General features: G+C 38.9%; 3 protein-coding genes across 4 annotated transcripts in view; all 3 read left to right on the top strand.

Moving 5' to 3' along the window:
• The window catches only part of LOC119080224 (transcription factor grauzone-like), a 32,238-nt gene that overhangs the window by 2,705 nt on the left and 7,190 nt on the right, over positions 1-22,343 (top strand). The window contains exons 2-3 of one of the 2 annotated variants that reach the window (XM_037188466.1): positions 19,867-19,992; positions 20,064-20,367. In XM_037188466.1, the coding sequence (XP_037044361.1) occupies positions 19,867-19,992; positions 20,064-20,367 (430 nt within the window). Of the gene's footprint in view, positions 1-19,780; positions 19,993-20,063; positions 20,368-22,343 lie in introns of those variants that run through there. The other variant, XM_037188469.1, reaches the window with a different exon arrangement.
• On the top strand, positions 106-18,084 carry LOC119081086 (zinc finger protein 91-like). The gene is made up of 23 exons (XM_037189828.1): positions 106-313; positions 6,934-7,246; positions 7,312-7,804; positions 7,873-8,052; positions 8,115-8,288; positions 8,352-8,397; positions 8,455-8,703; positions 10,087-10,309; positions 10,373-10,607; positions 11,483-11,528; positions 11,608-11,799; positions 13,173-13,398; positions 13,469-13,576; positions 14,322-14,445; positions 14,511-14,556; positions 14,631-14,825; positions 16,102-16,260; positions 16,315-16,624; positions 16,692-17,190; positions 17,256-17,435; positions 17,499-17,669; positions 17,737-17,782; positions 17,856-18,084. The coding sequence occupies exons 1-23, from the start codon at positions 188-190 to the stop codon at positions 18,060-18,062; spliced, it is 4,548 nt and encodes a 1,515-aa protein (XP_037045723.1). The 5' UTR covers positions 106-187; the 3' UTR covers positions 18,063-18,084.
• On the top strand, positions 9,740-11,868 carry LOC119080225 (transcription factor grauzone-like). Its single transcript, XM_037188471.1, has 7 exons — positions 9,740-9,956; positions 10,015-10,309; positions 10,373-10,862; positions 11,002-11,181; positions 11,247-11,417; positions 11,483-11,528; positions 11,608-11,868. Exons 1-7 carry the CDS (start codon positions 9,831-9,833, stop codon positions 11,812-11,814), a joined length of 1,515 nt encoding a protein of 504 aa, XP_037044366.1. The 5' UTR covers positions 9,740-9,830; the 3' UTR covers positions 11,815-11,868.

Genomic DNA, 22,343 nt, shown 5'->3' with positions numbered 1-22,343 from the left:
GTTTCACTTTAAAATTAAACCGCGAAAAATCAAAACCTAAAAATCTACTACAAATCTTCCGAACTGAAAGCTGATGACCCAGGTGCATCTTGGGATTATTTTTCCACTTTGTCAAAGTAAATTGTTTTGATGTTGTGTTGAAGCCGACAATTAATTGAATAAAGCGCTTTGATTTAATATACTAAGAATGAATTCAAATTCGGCACAACTTTGCCGTTTATGTCTGGAAACTAGTGGCGGTTTTGTAAATATTTTCGAAAAGTTTCAAGACTCAACCGTTGCTTCAGTTTTGGTCGAACATTTCTGGTTCCAGGTGAGGTTGTGATAATGTTGGGAGTTAACTGACCTCGCCCGTTTAATTCTGTAGGTTAATCAGGATGACGGTATGTCGGAATGGGTGTGTGAAATGTGTTGGAGCCAAACGAAAACATTTCACCATTTCTACAAGCGACTGGAGTTACGCCATAAGAATCACTTCGATTCGATCGTCTTGGTCAAGGTTGATGAAATAAAACAAGAGCGAAGTGTCAGTCCTATGGAGGAAGCTTCGAAAGCTGATCTCTTAGTGGACAAATGCGAAGAAGAAACGGATATAACAATAAAGGCTGACGATGATATGCAAACACCGAGCACGGAAAGCAGTTGTAATGAAGATAACAACGACAATAGCGGCGATCAAAGTATTATTTTTAGTAATTGTTGGCAACGGCGATACGGTAGAACCACAATCTTTTCTTGTAGGTGAAGCTGAGCAAACGACTGACGATGAGGAACAGCCTTTTCTCGATGATCCTAGCAGAATTAGGTTGCACAATCGATCGAAACTAGAGAAAGTGGACGCTGAGATTAGTAGATTTTACGCGATGAAATGTGCAATTTGCAGCAACGTCCAACTCGACACATTAAGAAAAGTGAAAAAACATTATCGTCACGTGCACAATGTACCGAAAGGGTATGTGGTTTGCTGTAGAAATAAGTACTCGTCACGCCGCGCAATGCTAGAGCATATCCAGTATCATGTTAATCCTGACGCACACCGTTGTGACCAATGTGGTAGAAGTTATAAAGACAGACAGACAATGTTAAAACACATCAAATCTCATGATCCTGCCTCTGCCCATACGTGCAGCTTATGTCCTAAAACTTACACAACTGCAGCGTTGCTGAGAAATCACATGCGACATAAACATTCTACGAAGAGCGAGAAATTTCCTTGTGACCACTGTGGCAAGATGTAAGTTTTGTTTTGAATTGTAGAAGTCAATTCGGTATCAAAAACCCAAAACACGAAAGAATATTTGGTTTCACTTCAGCTATCCGACAAAGTATTCGCTGACCGGCCACATAAGAAACCTTCATGAGTTTCCGCTCGGTCACGTTTGCGAGGTATGCGGTCGAACATTCAAAAGTAAAAACGATTTGAAATACCACATAGAATTGGAACATTCAACCACCCCACTGCCCAAAGCTCAATGCAACATTTGCGGTACTTGGTACGAATTGAGATTTCAATTTATCGCAGACGTATGATGTTGAACAAAGAAATGTCTTTTCAGGGTGAAGCATCAGCGTTATCTTCGGCACCATCTAAGAATGCATCAGGAAATGCAGGAAGCTCAGGATGGAAACGCAAAGATTCTCAATTGTCCGATCTGCAAGAAAAAGGTGCAGAACAAACGATTGCTGGCCGTTCATATTCGAAATGCTCATGGCGAAAGAAAACATCAGTAAGCAATCTCTCTATCGAACTGTTTGTATAAAGATCAGGTTCACATTCTAAGCGTTTCAGGTGTACATTTTGCGACAAAGCATTCAAGATACCGAAAAATTTGAAGGTAAATTAATCAGTCATCTGAACTCCTTGCCGAATCAATTTGAATGCCCTGTTTGTAGGAACACATAGCAGCACTTCACACTGGTGTAGATCTGTACAGTTGTCCGTACTGCGATAAAACATTCAAATCGAATGCGAACATGTACAATCATCGGAAGAAGGCCCATGTAGCAGAATGGACCAGGGACAAAGCGGAAAAGGATAGGTGCAATCAATTAGCACCTAGTGAAACCGAAACAACAGCTAAAATGGTGATTGATGAATAAATGCAGCAACACAATGAATTAGGATGGTTGTTACAAAGAAATTGGATGACTTTAATTGAAATATTCTCTGGCTGAGTCACTACTTTTGCACCGATCTTGGCAGAGATCTGAAAATTCCATCCAATCTAAATTTGATGTTTTAAACTATGACTAAAAATGGTGGGCTCGTAAGCGTTTGCGTGAAAGTATCGAAAGCTCCAGTCGATGGTACTTTTACCGTCCGTGCTATGCTGGCTAATGTTATACTTTACCTTAAAAATTTAACCGCAAAACCAAAAAAATCTGCTACCAATCTTACGAACTGAAAGTGGTTGATGACCCAGGTACATCTTGGTATTGGTTTTAAGTCTGAATTCACAATCACCCGTTTTCATTCCGTTTTGCCTCCGACAGTTGGCATTTCATACAAAGGGCACATAATGTTATGATCAGAGCGAGAAAACCGAAGTCTAGTTAACTTAATACTTTTCAAAGTATTTGCTTCTTTTTTAACGTGTTCCGTTGAGAGCGAGAGGACCGAAGATTAGTTAACATGAATGTTGATGAATAAATATTGCAATGAATTATTGTAGCGAAGCAAAAAGGTGTATTTCATTGAAAGAGTTTTCTGAACGTACTACAAATGATCACCAAGTACAGTCGGTCGGCAACTACTTTCGTTTGGTAAAAATAGCTTCGCCTGAAACCCTCGAATGCTTAGCTTTGATACTTTGAATGCAAAGAGAAAAATGAGTGGTCAAAGAAGTAGAGACATCAACGAATGACTATAATATGCTTCAACACTGCAGTACGTCAGACTTTTTTTTAAATTTACCCGCAACAATATCAAAATTGTAAAAATCTACTCCAAATTCCGCGAACTGAAAACTGGATGGCCTGTCAAACTAAACTGTTTATATGTTTTGATTGTGTTATGTTGATGTCTTCGTTGGTGTTGATGAAAATAATCATTTCGATAAAATGAGTTCAAGCTCGAAGCAGCTTTGCCGTTTATGTCTGGAAACTAGTGACGGTTTAGTAAACATTTTCGAACAGTTCGAAGGTTCAACCATCGCTTCAGTTTTGGCCGAACATTTATGGTTCCAGGTGAGGTTGAGATACTGTCGTTGAGAATTAATTGAATTCACCCGTTCAATTCTGTAGGTTAATCAGGATGACGGTATGCCGGAATGGGTGTGTGAAATATGTTGGAGCCAAACGAAAACATTCCACCATTTCTACAAGAGGTTAGAGTTACGCCATAAGAACTACTTCAACTCAATCGTCTTGGTCAAGGTTGATGAAATAAAACAAGAGCGAAGTGTCAGTCCTATGGGGGACGCAGTGGAGGCTGATCTTTCTGTAGGCAAATACGAAGAAGAAACGGATGTAACAATAAAGACTGACGACATGGAGACACCAAGCATGGAAAACAGTTGTGATGAAGATGACGACGACAATAGGGGCGCTCACAGTATTTGTTTTTGACAGCTTTACGCCAGTACCGGATGATATTCCTTTCTTTTTTTTGTAGGAGAAGCTGAAGCAGAGCAAACCACTGATGATGATGATGACGAGTCTTCTCCTGATAAGCCTAAAAGATATAAGTCGCTCAGTCGATCGGAAACAGTGCAACACTCGGACACAGAGATTTTCAGCTTTTTCACGAATAAATGCGATATTTGCGGTGACGTCGAATTCGACACATTAAAGACAATGAGGAAACATTATCGTGAAGTGCACAAAGTATCGAAAGGATATTTGATTTGTTGTGGAAATAAGTATACGTCACGTACATTGATGATGGACCATATCCAGTATCACGTCAATCCCAACTCACATAGCTGTGATCAGTGCAGTCGACAGTTTAAAAACAGTGTTACACTGAAAACACATATGAAATGCCACGTACGTGCGTATGAATGCAGTTTATGTACAAAAAGTTACTCATATGCATCAATACTGCGAAATCACGTTCGAGATGATCATTCGAAAGATGCGAGCAGAGAATTTCCGTGCAACCAATGTAGCAAAATGTAAGTTTTTTACCGTCTTTGTTCAAACATCAAAAGTAATTTCCTGCACCACCAGCGTTATGTTTTATGGCGCATTTCAATGAACGAAGACCCAACGTTTGGCTTTTAATTTTATTTCAGTTGTCGGACAAAGCCATTGCTAACTAGTCACATAAGGAACGTGCATGACCGGTCGATGAACCACGTCTGTGAGATATGCGGCCGCAAATATAAAAGCAAATTAAGTCTGCAAAACCATAAGGAATTGGTGCATTCTGCAACACCGCCGCCGAAAGTTCAGTGCGACATATGCGGAACTTGGTATGCAATTTAAAATCTGAATTTTGCGCAGTTCAGTGTTTTGACCAATCGAATGTTTACCGTAGGTTAAAGTATAAAGGACGCCTTCGGGCACATTTAAAATTTCATCAAGAAATGAAAGCTGCTCAGGACGGTAACTCACAGCCTGTCAGTTGTCCGATTTGTAAGAAAAGGGTTCTGAACAAACGGTTGTTGAGCAAGCATATCAAATACACTCATGGTGAACGAAATCATAAGTAACCCAATTCTGACTCACTCAAAGATCGGTTGTTCAAGGTCGTATTTTGCATTTTAATTTCAGGTGTACATTGTGCGACAAGGCATTCAAGACGGGCCTAAGCTTAAAGGTGAAACTCTATTAACCATCTGGAATCCCTGCAATTAACGAATAAATTTATTTTAATTCCCCATTGACAGGAACACATAGCAGCACTTCACACTGGAGCAGATTTGTACAGTTGTACGTACTGCAATAGAACTTTCAAATCGAGAGCGAACATGTACTCGCATCAGAAGAAGGCTCATTTAGCAGAATGGACCAGGGACAAAGCAGAAAAGAATAGATGTAATCAAGTCGCAACTATTGAAACTCAAACCACAGCTACGTAAACTCATGGAAGATGCATGAATATAGCAGCGGAATCAATGATGATTTTTGTGCGATGCGAAAGAATGATTTTGACTAAAATATTCTCTGCCCGTGTTTTAACTAACACGAAGCGTGTCTGTAACGAAAGAAGTGCTATTCTGATACCATCCAAATATTTTCTAGCAAGGTTTTAGGAAATTTAACGAGTTGTAAGGCGAACGGAATGGAATGGAATGAAAAAAAGATGAATGTAGCGGACAGTAGTTAAATCTAATGGTTTGATTTTCAGTGAAAAACGAATACAAGAATAAACACACCAAATATTATGAAAAATATGCTAAACCAGTTTTGTTTGAATTCCAATTGGATTAGGCAACTGTTTTTACTCTCAAATGGGTGCTCCCCCCAATACAGTCAACTTTATTTCAATTTAGTTTTGTTTATATATTTTGGTTTTTGAAGACAGAGTTTCGGCTTCCCAAGACTTCGAAATTGCATCAAAGTGATCTTTTTCGTACATCTCCAAAAAAAAAAAAGAATTAACGAAAGAGATCGCTCCGAATTTATTTCGAGCTCTCGAAGCAGCCGAAACTCTGTCAGCGCTGTGACTAAATCGGATTTATACTTGCCGTTTTGTATTAACGTACACGTGTATTTTCAGCGACTTATAACGAATATACAATAAATAAATCCATACAAAAATTTCATCGCGGGTATAATATACGATCTCTGTTAAAGTTAAATGTATAATTCGATCTCATGCATATGATGGTGAGTGTGTTCTAAGAAATGAATAATTGTCGTGTTGATACAATATATTTCATATATTTCATCGTATCTTTTATTACTTCTTTCGATCAAAGTGCTCTCAATCGATTCATTTCGAATTTTTTATTACAATTGATCATTATCTAAAATTTAAAAAGTTCATGGTCCTGATAGTCAGAAAATCTTTTGAAATGTGATTACTCCAACATTGAATGGATTGATCTACTATAGCAAAGTTCTTATTCTTAAAATGTAAACTTTAATGAGGCATCAAGCTCTTTGTTTTTCGCATTCTCCGCTCCCGATTGCTTTCCTAATAAGGTCTTCTGCGTCTTCTGGTTTTAATGGCTTTAAACTAAGAAAATAAAAGCTTTCTGTATTTTGCATTAATTCTACAAGAGATACAAGATAGGACTTACTGTCGAGCACTAAAGTGCGGTTTTAAAAAAATATTTCTCTGAAAAACTAATTTCGACGAAAATTCAAGAGAAGAAGGAAAGTTGCTATCAGCTAACAATCTAATTCTATATAAATTTCCCAACTTCGGAAGATGAAAAGTGTTGAATTAATTACCATTTGTGCAGACTTACTCGAAAGCTTCGAGTAGAAACACGGCAGAGTAAAAGTAACCCAGGCAGGAGCGCTTGTTTGACTAGGGACCTGAATAATCTAGTAGCTCTATGTTTTTTGCGAATTAAATTTTTCAACTTATGTCAGTGTTCATTTATTTTCATACAGTGTATTAGGTTGAGATAGCAAAACTTTCCTACTATACAAGGGCTGAGGAGAAGCACGTAAAAAGAAATAAAAAGTCGTTCCAAGTTTGAACAAAAAGCGAGAAGTAGAAAGTAGAATCAAAACTTAAATCTACTACAAATCCCAAGATTTCACCTGGATGGACTGTCAAACTAAATTGTTTATGTTTTGATTTTGTGTTGATATCGATGAAAATAAAATCATTCCGATAAAATGAATTCAAATTCGACACAAATATGTCGCTTATGTCTGGAAACCAGTGTCGGTTTAGTAAATATTTTCGAAAAGTTTCAAGAATCAACCATTGCTTCAGTTTTGGCCGAACACTTCTGGTTTCAGGTGAGGTTTTGTAGTATTGGGATAGTGGCTTTGGTGTCAACTGAGTTCACCTTTTCAATTCTGTAGATTAATAAAGATGACGGTATGCCGGAATGGGTGTGTGAAATATGTTGGAGCCAAACGAGAACATTTCACCATTTCTACAAGCGACTGGAGTTACTACATCAGAATTGCATGAATTCGATCGTCTTGGTCAAAGTTGACGAAATAAAGCAAGAGCGAAGAAGTTTGAGTCCTATCGAGACAGCGTTGGAAGCTGGTCTTTTTGTAGGCAAATGCGAAGAAGAAACGGATATTACAATTAAGACTGACGATACGCAGACACCAAGCATGGAAAACAGTTATGACGAAGATGACGACGATAATATGGGTGTTCAAAGTATTATTTTAGCTGTTCTCGTTTTACACCAGTACCGAATCATGATCTCCTTTTGTATTTCGTAGATGAAGCAGAGCAAGCCATTGACAATGATAACGAGCCTTCACTTGATAAGCCTAGTAGATATAACTTGCTCAGTGCATATGAAATCGAGCGGCAGGACGCAGAGATTCGCAGATTTTTCACAATGAAATGCGACATTTGCAGTGACGTCGAACTCGACACTTTAGAAAAAGTGAGAAAACATTATCGCCAAGCGCACAAGAAACGTGGTCATTTGATCTGCTGTGGAAATAAGTATTACAAACGCTCCGGAATACTGGACCATATCCAGTATCATGTTAATCCAGACGCACACCGATGCGACCAGTGTGGTAAAAGTTATAGAAACAGAAAGATACTGAGTGATCACATAAAATGTCACGAACTCGCCCATGACTACACATGCAGCTTGTGTCCCAAAACTTACATATCCGTAGCAAAGCTGAACTATCACATTCGAGAAAAGCATTCCACGGATACGAGCGATAAATTTCCTTGCAACCAGTGTGACATAATGTAAGCTTGATTGCCGCCTGTCATGCCCTCCATTTGACCCAATGGTTTTTGTTCTAATTTAATTTCAGTTTTCCGACAAGGTACAAACTGACAAGACACATGAAAACCGTTCATGGCCCGTCTATAAATCACATTTGTGAAGGATGCGGCCGAGCATTCAAAAACAAACCCGATTTGAAACACCACATAGAAGTGGAACATCGAACAATACCACTGCCGAAAGCTCAATGTGACATTTGTGGTGTTTGGTAGGAGTCACAATCTGAATTGTTAGACCGCAGCTCTGTATTGCCCAATACAATATTTTCAGGTTGAAGCATAAACGTCGCCTTCATCAACATTATATGAGAAACCATCAGGAAATGCAAGATGCTCAGGACGGCGATGCAAAGTTTCTCAATTGCCCGATTTGTAAGAAAAACGTGCAGAACAAGCGATTGTTGGACTGCCATATTCGAAATTCTCATGGCGAACGAAAACATCAGTAAGTAAATGTTCGGTCGAACAGTGTGAGTCGGTCCGTTTTGCATACTGATTGTTTTTTCAGGTGTACACTTTGCGACAAAGCATTCAGAAAGGCTACAATCCTAAAGGTAACATTATCATAACCATGCATCTCCATCTCAATTAAAACCGAATCAATTCTGTAGGAACACATAGCAGCACTTCACACTGGTGTAGATTTGTACAGTTGTACGTACTGCGATAAAACTTTCAAATCCAGTGCGAACATGTACAATCATCGGAAGAAGGCCCATGTAGCAGAATGGGCCAGAGACAGAGCAGAAAAAGATAGCTGCAATCAAGCCGCTCCCAGCGAAACTGAGACCTGCTCCTATGGATCCCATCCCAAAAAACTTAAATCTTGCCCCCTAAAGTACAATTTTGCCAAAGTGGTGGATGAATAAATATAGCAAGACGCAATGATTTATGGTGTTTGTGGCAAACAGACGACTTTTACTGAAATATTCTCTGTTCGACTCCAATCTACACTCTAATTCGTCTCGAGTTCGCTCTAAGATTGGTTTGGTAAAAATTCTGCGTTATTTGGAGAACCAACTTGATCTGCTTCGGACTATAGTAAATAATGACTAAAAGTCATGGTCGTGTATAAAGGCCTCACTCAAAGAGGTATAATCTAGGTATAACTAAGTTTCCCAGACCCCCATATCATCTCCCTGATTTTATTGGAGGGCACTTTTGGTGTGCTAAATATTTTTGTATCCATCCACCGAATATTTCAATGCCAGGCCAGCTCTGACTCCGGGCAATATGGGTTATTGGGCTCAATGAGGTGTTTTTCTGGTGCGGAAGGCCCATATATTGTACCCTTATCTGTTTTTAGAATTTTAGAAAATAGTTTAGGCATGGGGAGCAAGGCATTTGTACAAATGTACCAAAGCGTTGGTAAGAAGAGAGTAGCATAGTGGTGTAGATCTTTTTTGCTGCTCTAACCAACGCATTCGTATATTTGTACAAATGAGTCGCTCTACATGCCTAAACTATTTTTTTAAATTCTAAAAGAAGATATGGGTCCAATATTTAAGCCTTCCGGACAAGAAAAACACCTCATTGAGCCCAACATCATATATTGCCCGGAGTCAGAGCTGGCCTTGCCAGATGAATCTTACTAGATTCTTAAAGAACCTTTAGCTTGTGAATGTCTTTCACGAGCTCGTTTGATGTTGTTAACGACACACAAATAAGGATTTGTTGAAAAATTTAAATGATGAAACTGAAAAATGATTTTTTGTCCCGCCCAGAATTACATTAAAACAGACGTAAAAAATCTAGCACTGGGATTCCAAGAACAAAGTTTCGGCGCAGCAAGGATAAGAAAGACATAAAGTGTCTTCAACTCATTTTTAGAAATGACACCAAAAAAAATTTAAACTTCAATCTACTACAAATCCATTGGACTGAATCAGCTGATGGTACATCTTTTGGCATTATTGTTTACTAACAAAGTCTTAGAAGTCGTTTATTTTGATCTGCTGATGTTTATGCAAATAATCATTTCAGTAAAATGAATTCGAGCTCGAAGCTGCTTTGCCGCCTATGTTTGGAAAGTAGTGACGGCTTAGTAAACATTTTCGAACAGTTTCAAGACTCAACCATCGCTTCAGTTTTGGCAAAACATTTCTGGTTTCAGGTGAGGTTGTGATATAGTTACTTCGGTGTTGACTGAATTCAACCATTCAATTCTGTAGGATGATAATATGCCGGAATGGGTGTGTGAAATGTGTTGGAGCCAAACGAAAACATTTCACCACTTCTACAAGCGATTAGAGTTACGCCATCAGAACTACTTCAACTCAATCGGTTTGGTTGATGAAATAAAGCAAGAGCGATGTGTCAGTCCTGTAGAGGCAGCGGTGGAAGCTTTTCTCTTTGTAGACAAATGCGAAGAAGAAACGGATATAACAATAAAGACTGACGACATGCAGACACCAAGCATGGAAAACAGTTGTGATGAAGATGATGACGACAATAGGGGCTCTCAAAGTATTTTTTGTAACATTTATTGGTTGTCGTTTTACGCCAGTAGCGGACCATAATCTCTTTTAGGTGAAGCTAAGGGATCCTTTGACGATGATAATGAACCATCCGTTGATAAGCCTAGAAGATATAACTCGATCAGTCGATCGGAAATCGAGCGACAGGATGCAGAGATTCGTAAATTTTTCCCGATGAAATGCGATTTTTGCAGTGACGTTGATTTCGACACATTGAAGAAAATGAGGAAACATTATCGTCAAGTGCATAAAGTAGCTAAAGGATATTTGGTTTGCTGTGGAAATAAGTACGCGTCACGCTTTCTGATGATGGACCATATCCAGTATCATGTTAATCCAGACGCACATCGCTGCGACCAGTGCGATAAAAGATTTGCAAGCAGAAATCTGCTGAAAACTCATATGAAGTGTCACATCCGTGCGCATAAATGCAGTCTTTGTTCAAAAACGTTCCCCTCCGCAGCTAAGTTAAATTACCACGTTCAAGATAGACATTCCGCGGATACGAGCGTAAAATTTCCTTGCGACCAGTGTGTCAAAACGTAAGTCTTTTCGGTCTTTTACTTACAATCCTTGTTCAAATATCATGTTAAACATGCCATATGTTACCTAGAGTAACCAAGAGTTGGAGCCACAATAATATCGATTAATTGACCCATTTCTTCTATTATTTCACTTTAGCTTCCGGACAAAGCTATTGCTAACCATTCACATAAAAAACGTTCATGGTCAATGGCCGGAACACATTTGTGAGATATGTGGTCGTAAATATAAAAACAAATTAAATCTGCAAATCCATAAGGAATTGGAACATTCTACAACACCGCCGCCGAAAGTTCAGTGCGACATTTGCGGAACTTGGTATGCAATTTAAAATCTGAATTTTGCGCAGTTCAGTGTTTTGAACAATCAAATGTTTACCGTAGGTTAAAGCATAAAGGACGCCTTGCGGCACATTTAAAATTACATCAGGAAATGAAAGATGCTCAGAACGGCAACGCAAAGGCTCTGAGTTGCCCGATTTGTAAGAAAAAGGTGCAGAACAAGCGGTTGTTGAGTGTGCATATCAGATGCTCTCATGGCGAACGAAATTATAAGTAATCCAATTCTGACTCACTCAAAAATCGGTTGTTCAAAGTCATGTTCGCATTTTAATTTTCAGGTGTACATTGTGCGACAAGGCATTCAAAACGAGTCAGGGCTTAAAGGTAGCTCTACTTTCCATCTGGAATCCTTGACATATTCCTGGAATTAACGAACAAATCTATTCTAATTCCCAATTGACAGGAACACATAGCAGCACTTCACACTGGTGCAGATTTGTACAGTTGTGCGTACTGTGATAGGACTTTCAAATCGAGAGCGAACATGTACAATCATCGTAAGAAGGTCCATTTAGCAGAGTGGACCAGAGACAAAGCAGAAAAGGAGATATGCAATCAAGAAACACCTAGTGAAACTGAAACAACAGCTAAGACAGTGGTTGATGAATAAATCTTGCAACGGAATCAATGATGTTTTTTGTGCGATGCGAAAGAATGATTTCGACTGCCCGACTACTATACACCCACTCTGACCTGACAATCAAGTGATATCGAACTGCGTTCTAAATACTAGGTTATTAAGAATGATGGTCGCGTATCAAACGGCAATAATCAAAAGATTTCCTCCTGCTTTTCTTCAGAGGTCGAGGGATCCAATCTAACCAACGTTCTGAAAAGGGAGTACAGTCAAAGGCAGTCAATTTTCAGCATAAATTAGCTTCAGCTGTTTTTCAGCTGATCCATACAAACAATCACAACCGTTTATACGTCTTTATACGGTTTTACCACTATCATGCGCGTGCGTGTAGCGGCTTTAACCGTATAAACAAGGAAAACCAGTTTTGATTGTATGTGTGGATCAGCTGAAAAACAGCTGAAGCAAATTTATGCTGAAAATTGACTGCCTTTGACTGTAAGGATCTTATCATTAAAATCTGCCAGTGGCTCATTTCCTCAACGAACTTTTTGTGTAATATTATTCTAAAAAATGTCTACAATTTTTATACAGAATGTCATAGCACTTCAACTGCAAGCATGAACACTCCAATGTTAGATGTCAAAGTCTACTTTACGCAAACACTCATACATAGCTGCTTGGAAGCTTGAGTGCTACAACTGAATTCGTCATATTTCAGTACCAATAGCCTTCGTGCTAAGTGCTACATTGTGTAAGAGCTTTGTCTTTTTAATTGTCTTCTCGTGGTTTTCATTTCTGACACTAGAAGGTCAGAATCACATATGTTTAAGACCAATTTTAAATTCGGATTTTGCTGAAAAATTGAAATGCCGAACGGTTTGTGGTTCCGCTGAAACCGCGCAAAAAATCCAAATCTCAAATCTACTACCAATCCATCGGACCTTTTAAAAAGTATGGGAAAGCGTTGAGGTTATGGCTCTGTGGATGACGTTTGACAGTAAACTGCACTTGGAACAGATCTAAGGTGTTATTGAGAGCATTTTGACATAGTATTCTACTGAATTAGCTGTCAAACTCTTAAGTTGTTTATCTTTTGATGCTGTGTGGTTTCGAATGCTCATTCCGACGAAATGAATTCGAATTCGAGCCGAATATGCCGTTTGTGTCTGGAAACTAGTGTAGGCCTACTTAACATTTTCGAAACGTTTCAAGGCTCAACCATCGCCTCAGTTTTGGCTAAACATTTCTGGTTCCAGGTGAGATTGTGATGCTGTGATAGTTTTGTTGGTGTTACATGTTCGATTCTGTAGATTAATAAAGATGACGGTATGCCGGAATGGGTGTGTGAAATATGTTGGATCCAAACGAAAACGTTCCACCATTTCTACAAGAGATTGGAGTTCCGCCATAAGAATTCCTTGAACTCAATCGTCTTGGTCAAAGTTGATGAAATAAAGCAAGAGCGAAGTGTCAGTCCTATGGGTGAAGCATTGGAAGCTGATTTAAACATAGTTAAATGTGAAGAGGAAAAGGTCATGACAATAACGACTGACACGCAGGCACTGAGCAAGTGCAAAAGTTCTGATGAAGATAGCAACGATAATAGCGGCGATCAAAGTAAAACATTTTTGTTAGAATTCCTTGGTTGTCGCTTTACGCCAATACTGGACCATAATGTTTTTTGTAGGTGAAGATGGTGAATCCACTGAAGACGAGGACAAGCTTTCCTTTGATAAGCCTAATAGAATTATCTCGCACAGTCGATCAGAAATAGAGGAACAGGACGCAGAGATTCGTAAATTTTTCAGAATGAAATGCGAAATTTGCAGTGACGTCGATCTCGATACATTAAAAGGAGCGAGGAAACATTATCGTCAAGTGCACAAGACGAGCGGCTATTTGATCTGTTGCGAAAGAAAATTTAAGTTCCGCTACAGGATGCTAGATCACGTCCGTTATCACGTTAATCCAGACGCGCACCGCTGCGAGCAATGTGGCAAAAGTTTTAAAGACAAACAGAGACTGAAACTACACTCGAAAATTCACATACCACTGAATTTGCGTGGCCATAAATGTAGCTTATGTACGAGGATTTGCACGACCGCCAAATCACTGACATATCATGTTCAACACAAACATCCAACGGATTCGTCTGAGACATTTCCTTGCGACCAGTGTGACAAGATGTAAGCTTTTGACTTAATATCGCAATCAAGCGCAGCCTAATACGTCGTTTCGATTTACTTTCAGTTTCCAGTCGAAAATGTCACTAACCGGTCACATAAGGAACGTTCATAACTCTTCGCTGGATCACGTTTGCGAGATATGCGGTCGCGCGTTCAAAGGTAAAGTTAGTCTTCAAAACCACAAAAAAATTGAGCATTCAACAACACCACCGCCGAAAGTTCAGTGCGACATCTGCGGTACTTGGTACAAAATTAAGATTTCAATTGATCGTAGGTCACCAAGTTGAACAATGAAATGTATTTCCAGGTTGAAACATGAACGTAATCTTTGGCACCATTTAAAAATACACCAAGAAATGCAGGAAGCTCAGAACGGTAACTTACAGGCTGCCAGTTGTCCGACCTGTAACAAAAAGATGCAGAGCAAACGGTTATTAGCCAGTCATATCAAATACGCTCATGGTGAACGAAATCATAAGTAACTCACCTCTGACTCATTCAAACATCGGTTGTTCAAGGTGAAGTTCGAATTTTAATTTTCAGGTGTTCATTGTGCGACAAAGCATTCAAGACGAGTCAAGGCTTAAAGGTAACTCTACCATCCATCTGGAATTCTTGGAATTTCTGAAATGAACAAATAAACCTATTATAATTCCCTGACAGGAACACATAGCAGCACTTCACACAGGAGCAGATTTGTACAGCTGTACGTACTGTGATAAGACTTTCAAATCAAATGCGAACATGTACAATCATCGTAAGAAGGCTCATTTAGCAGAATGGACCAGAGACAGAGCAGAAAAGAATCAATGCAATCAAAACGCACCTAGTGAAACTGACAGACTAGCTAAAATGATGGTTGATTAATAAATCTAGCAACGCAATCAACTATGATGTTTGTGGCGAAGCAAGTAGGTCACGTTGATTGAAGTATTCTCTAAGGTCCACTTTTATACTCCAACTCCAATCTGACAATCAAGTAATATCGAACTAGGTTCTAAATGCTATAGTAACTAAAATCACTTAGAACAATGCTATGTCAGAGCATTGCTAAGAATGATGGTCGCGTATCTGAAGGCAATAGTCAAAAGGACAATCATTTAATTTCAAAGACAGGTTTTAGTCGATGCTATATCTAACCATAGTTCTGAAAAAAAATGAGTAGGAGTCCTCTGATCTGCTAGTGGCGGCTTCACAAACTTCAGAGTTTAAAATTTTTGTATAGAAAATATTCACTGAATCGCTCCACCTCCAAACATGTGAAATGTCGAATTTTGAGTCTACCTTACACATACACTCATTCCAAAGCTGCATGTCTGTCTGTAAGACAGAAACGTAGTACTATGATTACAGTAGACTCAGAATGTTTTAGAATGAATTGGTCAAGATACGGTACCCCACTTAAGTTTCGTTAAATGTTTCGTTCATTAATTCATTTGTATTAGATTTTTTTCAAGGTTCTGAAAGAACCTTGACTTTTTTAACGTGGATGGCATTTCAGACTGGCCTTGAAACGATCTATATTTCAATGCCAATAGCCTATACATGCTAAGTGCTAGATTCTGAAAGAACTTTGTTTTTTTAATTGTCATCTCGTAGTTTTCATTTATTCCATCACGGCAGAGAGCAAACAACCTTGTATATGCCAATTTTGCTTAGCCTGAGACGAAAAGGTCAGGGGGCAAATTGCAAGAACCGAACTTCCAAAACAGTACACCTTTGTGATCCAATGATTTATTTCACTCTGCCGTGATTACATTTACAGAAACAACGCAGGACCATGTTTAAATTTTGAATTCGGATTTAGCTGAAAAATTGAAATGACGATCGATTTGTCGCCCCTGAAACCGCGCAAAAATCAAATCTCAAATCTACTACCAATCCTTCGGACTGAAGAGTCGATCAGCTGATAGGTGTGTTCCGAGTGCAACATAGAAATGTCAAACGTCATCCACAGACAGCTTAACCAAACAAAATGTATGTAAAAGCATTGAGGTTGTGGCTCTGTGGATGACGTTTGACAGTAAACTGCACTTTACAACTGCACTTGGAACAGATCTAAGGTTATTGAGTGCATTTTGGCATTGTATTCTCCTGAATTAGCTGTCAAACTCTCAAGTTGTTTATTTTTTGATGTTATGTTGTTTCGAATGCTCATTCCGACGAAATGAATTCGAATTCGACCCAAATATGCCGTTTATGTCTGGAAACTAGTGATGGCCTACTTAACATTTTCGAAACGTTTCAAGGCTCAACCATCGCCTCAGTTTTGGCTAAACATTTCTGGTTCCAGGTGAGATTGTGATGCTGTGATAGTTTTGTTGGTGTTACATGTTCGATTCTGTAGATTAATAAAGATGACGGTATGCCGGAATGGGTGTGTGAAATATGTTGGATCCAAACGAAAACGTTCCACCATTTCTACAAGAGATTGGAGTTCCGCCATAAGAATTGCTTGAACTCAATCGTCTTGGTCAAAGTTGATGAAATTAAGCAAGAGCGAAGTGTCAGTCCTATGGGTGAAGCATTGGAAGCTGATTTAAACATAGTTAAATGTGAAGAGGAAAAGGTCATGACAATAACGACTGACACGCAGGCACTGAGCAAGTGCAATAGTTCTGATGAAGATAGCAACGATAATAGCGGCGATCAAAGTAAAACATTTTTTTAAGAATTTCTTGGTTGTCGCTTTACGCCAATACTGGACCATAATGTTTTTTGTAGGTGAAGATGGTGAATCCACTGAAGACGAGGACAAGCTGTCCTTTGATAAGCCTAATAGAATTATCTCGCACAGTCGATCAGAAATAGAGAAACAGGACGCAGAGATTCGTAAATTTTTCAGAATGAAATGCGAAATTTGCAGTGACGTCGATCTCGATACATTAAAAAGAGCGAGAAAACATTATCGTCAAGTGCACAAGACGAGCGGTTATTTGATCTGTTGCGAAAAGAAATTTAAGTTCCGCTACAGGATGCTAGATCACGTGCGGAACCACGTTAATCCAGAAGCACACCGCTGCGAGCAATGTGGCAAAAGTTTTAAAGACAAATATGGACTGAAACTACACTCGAAAATTCACATACCACTGAATTTGCGTGGCTATAAATGTAGCTTATGTTCGAAGATTTGCACGACCGCCAAATCACTGAAATATCATGTTCAACACAAACATCCAACGGATTCGTCTGAAACATTTCCTTGCGACCAGTGTGACAAGAAGTAAGCTTTTGACTCAATATCGCAATCAAGCGCAGCCTTAATGCGTCGTTTCGATTTACTTTCAGTTTCCAGTCAAAAATGTCACTAACCTCTCACATAAGGAACGTTCATGACTCTTCGTTGGATCACGTTTGCGAGATATGCGGTCGCGCGTTCAAACGCAATGCCAGTCTTCAAAACCACAAAGATATAGAGCATTCTACAACACCTCCGCCGAAAGTTCAGTGCGACATCTGCGGTACTTGGTACAAAATTAAGATTTCAATTGATCGCAGGTCACCAAGTTGAACTATGAAATGTATTTCCAGGTTGAAACATGAACGTAATCTTTGGCACCATTTTAAAATGCACCAAGAAATGCAGGAAGCTCAGGATGGTAACTCACAGGCTGCCAGTTGTCCGATTTGTAAGAAAAAGGTGCAGAGTAAACGGTCATTAGCCAGTCATATCAGATGTGCTCATGGCGAACGAAATCATAAGTAAACTCACTTCCGACGCACTCAAAAGATCAGTTGTTCCGTCTCAATTTGGGATTTTCATTTTCAGGTGTACACTTTGCGATAAGGCATTCAGGACGAGTCAAGGCATAAAGGTAACTAAACCATCCATCTGGAATCCTTGGCATTTCTGGAATTAACGAATTAATCCATTAAAATCCTTGACAGGAACACATGGCAGCACTTCACACTGGTGCAGATTTGTATAGTTGTGCGTATTGCGACAGGACTTTTAAATCGAATTCGAACCTGTACAATCATCGTAAGAAGGTCCATTTAGCAGAGTGGACCAGAGACAAAGCAGAAAAGGACAGATGCAATCAAGTAGCACCTAGTGAAACTGAAACCACAGCAACAATGGTGGTTGATGAATAAATCTAGCAACGCAATCAACTATTAGATGACTTTTATTGAAGTGTTATCGACTTTAACTCCAATCTGAGAAGGCAGCATTCTAAATATTGCCCCATATGATTTCCCTGGTTTCAGTAAAGGGTACATACATCTAATCATCGTCGCATTTCGATGACATTCGCCTTTGTGGTATAGGTTCTGACCTGACGGAATCTAGCTTTCTTGATTTCTTTAACGACAGCGACAGTATTTCGTGGTTTTTCCAGTTTCTTAAATTCATTTTTAGAAATTAAACCACAAAAAATCAAAACTTAAAATCTACTACAAATCTGGACTGAAAGGTGGATCAGCTGGATGGTGTATCTTGGTCTTATTATTGCACCTAAATGTACTGTCCAGCTCTTAAGTTGTTTATGTTTTGATGTTGTCTTGATGCGAGGAATTAACACCATTTTTAAGGAAATGAATTCGACGCAACTTTGCCGTTTATGTCTAGAAACTAGTGGCGGTTTAGTAAATATTTTCGAAAAATAGTAACTCTTACTCCCATCTGGGCTGCGATCTGAAATAATTTTCAAGCTCCCTTCGATCAAAATTTTACACTGTAGTGCGTTGCTTTGATCCAAATCCTAATTTAAACAGCAACTAAAAATGGTGGTCTCGTCGCAAAAATATTCAAGGGATTCAGTAAAATGTTTTCTGCTGATGGTATTAGATTTATTCATAGCACTAGCTCGTAGCACTGATACTGAATAAACAACTTGTAAAAGAAACATAGAGTCTACTGTGATTTCATTTCCAGGAGCAGTTCGTTTTTGACATTTGGGCACATTTGAGTCGTCGTCGAAAGTATTTGTGGATTTCAATTTGGATTTGAAATTGAAATAACATAACTGATGAACTGTTGTTCCGCTAGGTCATAATATTATGAATTACATTATAAAGAAATAGTATTTTTCGTCTCGCTTCGCTCGTAAGGAAAACTTAAGACTGTTGCTGAAAAAATCGTCATTTCCTGTCTTGGTACGAACAACTTTTTGTGCTGAAATAGACAAAACACATCAATTTACTTGAGAACATACACACTTCATATTTACCATATTAAATATTTATTCAAAACCGTTCTTACACGATAAATCGTATAGAAATGAAAAATTTTTACCGCACGATTCGTGAAAACCTGACATTTCATAACAAAAAATCATGGTAAAATATGTCGCATTTTAATTGCCCGGTGCACAAAAACTTTAGCATTGCGTTCTAAGTTTGAACAAAAAATGAGAAGTTGGAAGGCGTCTAAGTTTTTTAAACTCGTTTCTAAACTAATCTACTACAAATCCTACGACTTCTATAGAGTGTTATGATGAAAGAGATAGAAATATTTTGACAAGTACCCCAAGGCAACTTATAATAAACTGGTCTTCGGTCCTCTCGCTCTCAACGTAACACGTTGAAAGAGAAAGCAATATTTTGACAAGTACCCCAAGGCAAGTTAAATTAACTAGTCTTCGGATCTCTCGCTCTGATCATAACAGTCTATAGGTGGTTCACCTGGATGTACTCTCAAACTGAATGGAATAGTTAAGTACGAAAAAAGACTAGATGTGCTGGGTTGATGGCTGTCACTTTTTCCATACAAAAATATTACGCCTGCTCACGCTGCTCACTTGTAATTACGATCGTTCACTTTTGCAATATTTTTGTATGGAAAAATAAGTGACAGCCATCAACCCAGCACATCTAGTCTGTTTTCGTACTTAACTATTCTACTGTTTTTGTTTTGATTTAATGTGTTGATGCCGCTGCAAATAATCATTTCGATAAAATGAATTCAAATTCGACACAAATTTGCCGCTTATGTCTGGAAACTAGTAACGGTTTAGTAAACATTTTCGAAACGTTTCAAGACTCAACTGTTGATTCTGTTTTGGCCAAACATTTCTGGTTTCAGGTGAGGTTTTGTCGGTTTTGTGGTATTATGTTGCTTTGGTATCTACTGAGTTCACCTTTTCAATTCTGTAGATTAATAAGGATGACGGCATGCCAGAATGGGTGTGTGAAATATGTTGGAGCCAAACGAAAACCTTTCACCATTTCTACAAGCGACTGGAGTTACGCCATGAGAATTACTTCAACTCAATCGTTTTGGTTGATGAAATAAAGCAAGAGCGAGGTGTCAGTCCTATAGAGGCAGCGGTGGAAGCTTTCCTCTTTGTAGAAAAATACGAAGAAGAAACGGGTGTTACAATAAAGACTGACGACACGCAGACACCAAGCATGGAAAACAGTTGTGATGAAGATAACGACGAGAAAAGCGGCGATCAAAGTATTTGTTCTCGACAGCTTTACGCCAGTACCGAACCACAATTCTCTTTTTGTAGGCGAAGGAGAGCAAGCCATTAACAATGATAACGAGCCTTCCCTTGATAAGCCTAGCAGATATCTACCTAGTCCATCTGAGATAGAGAGGCAGGACGCAGAGATTCGCAAATTCTTTACGATGAAATGCGATATTTGCAGTGACGTCGAATTCGACACTTTAGCAACTGTGAGAAAACATTATCGCCAAGTGCACAAAACAAGTGGCCATTTGATCTGCTGTGGAAATAAGTATTACCAACGCTCCGGAATACTTGACCATATTCAGTATCACGTTAATCCAGACGCACACCGCTGTGATCAGTGTGGTAAAAGTTGTCTGAGCCGAACTATACTGCGTGAACACACGAAATGTCACGGGCGTGCCAATGCTTACACATGCAGCTTCTGTCCAAGAACTTACATATCTTCATCAATGCTGAACTATCACGTTCGAGAAAAACATTCCACAGACATGAGAGATACATTTCGTTGCGAGCAGTGTGACATAATGTAAGCTAGATTGTCTGTGATGCTCTCCATTTGACTCGCTGTTTATTTGATCTAATTTAATTTCAGTTTTCCGACAAGGTACAAACTGACAAAACACATGAACACTGATCATGGCCCCTCTATAAATAACATATGTGAAGCATGCGGTAGATCATTCAAAAGTAAAAACGATTTGAAATACCACATAGAATTGGAACATTCAACAACACCGCTGCCTAAAGCTCAATGCAACATTTGCGGTACTTGGTACGAATTGAGATGTCAATTTGTCGCATACGTATGAGGTTGAACAAATGAAATGTCCTTTCAGGGTGAAGCATCAGCGTTATCTTCGGCACCATTTAAAAATACATCAAGAAAAGCAGGAAGGGAAAGTCCACAATTGTCCTATTTGCAAGAAACAGGTGCAGAACAAACGATTGCTGGCCATTCATATTCGAAATGCTCATGGCGAAAGAAAACATCAGTAAGCAATCTCTCTATCGAACTGTTTGTAAAGATCAGGTTCACATTCTAAGCGTTTCAGGTGTACATATTGCGACAAAGCATTCAAGACACCGAAAAATTTGAAGGTAAATTAATCAGTCATCTGAACTCCTTGCCGAATCAACTGGAATGTCCCTTTTATAGGAACACATAGCCCTTCACACAGGTGAAGATTTATACAGTTGTCCGTACTGCAATAGGACGTTCAAATCGAATGCTAACATGTATTCACATCGGAAAAAGGCGCATCTAGAAGAATGGACCAGAGACAAAGAAGAAAAGGAAAGGATCAAGCAAATAGCGCCTAGCGAAACTGAAACAACAGCTAAAGCAGTGGTTGATGAATAAATTTAGCAACACAGCCTATGATGTTGATTGTTGCGAAGCAAAACAATGACTTTGACCACGACAGAGCAAAACTGTCGTGCTTTGACTGAAGTAATACTTCAGTGAAGTGTACCCTGCCCGACTTTTACTTCAATCAGCGCTGCGATCTGAAATATTTTTAAAGTTTACTTTGAAATCCTAAGTGTTAACAAACAGCAACTAAAAATGGTGGTCTCGTGCACAAAAGTATTCAAGAGATTCAGTGAAGGCTTTCTACTGACCGTCTAAGATTTTTTCATAGCACTACTCGTAGCATTCATCAGTCAAAAAACCCTTAAAGGGTAAATGTGACGCAAGTCCTTTATCTTACTTACAAAATAACTGATATCGCTGAGGGTGACGTATTGTGCGTCGTACGAGACAAAATAACTACTACCAAAATAACCCCGGTGAAAAAAAAGAGGCAAGTTTTAGCCACAATTTTTATATCTTCCAATTACAGTCGAACTCGTATATAGTCGATATCCTCGAATATAGTCGATATCCTCGAATAAAGTCGATATCCTCGAATATAGTCGATATTCTCGAATATTGTCGATATCCTCGAATATAGTCGTT

Source organism: Bradysia coprophila, unplaced genomic scaffold, assembly GCF_014529535.1.
Source record: "Bradysia coprophila strain Holo2 unplaced genomic scaffold, BU_Bcop_v1 contig_350, whole genome shotgun sequence".
NCBI classification, from domain to species: domain Eukaryota; kingdom Metazoa; phylum Arthropoda; class Insecta; order Diptera; family Sciaridae; genus Bradysia; species Bradysia coprophila.
The sequence above is the reverse complement of the archived record's forward strand: the minus strand, read 5'-3'. Positions and strand labels throughout refer to the sequence as shown.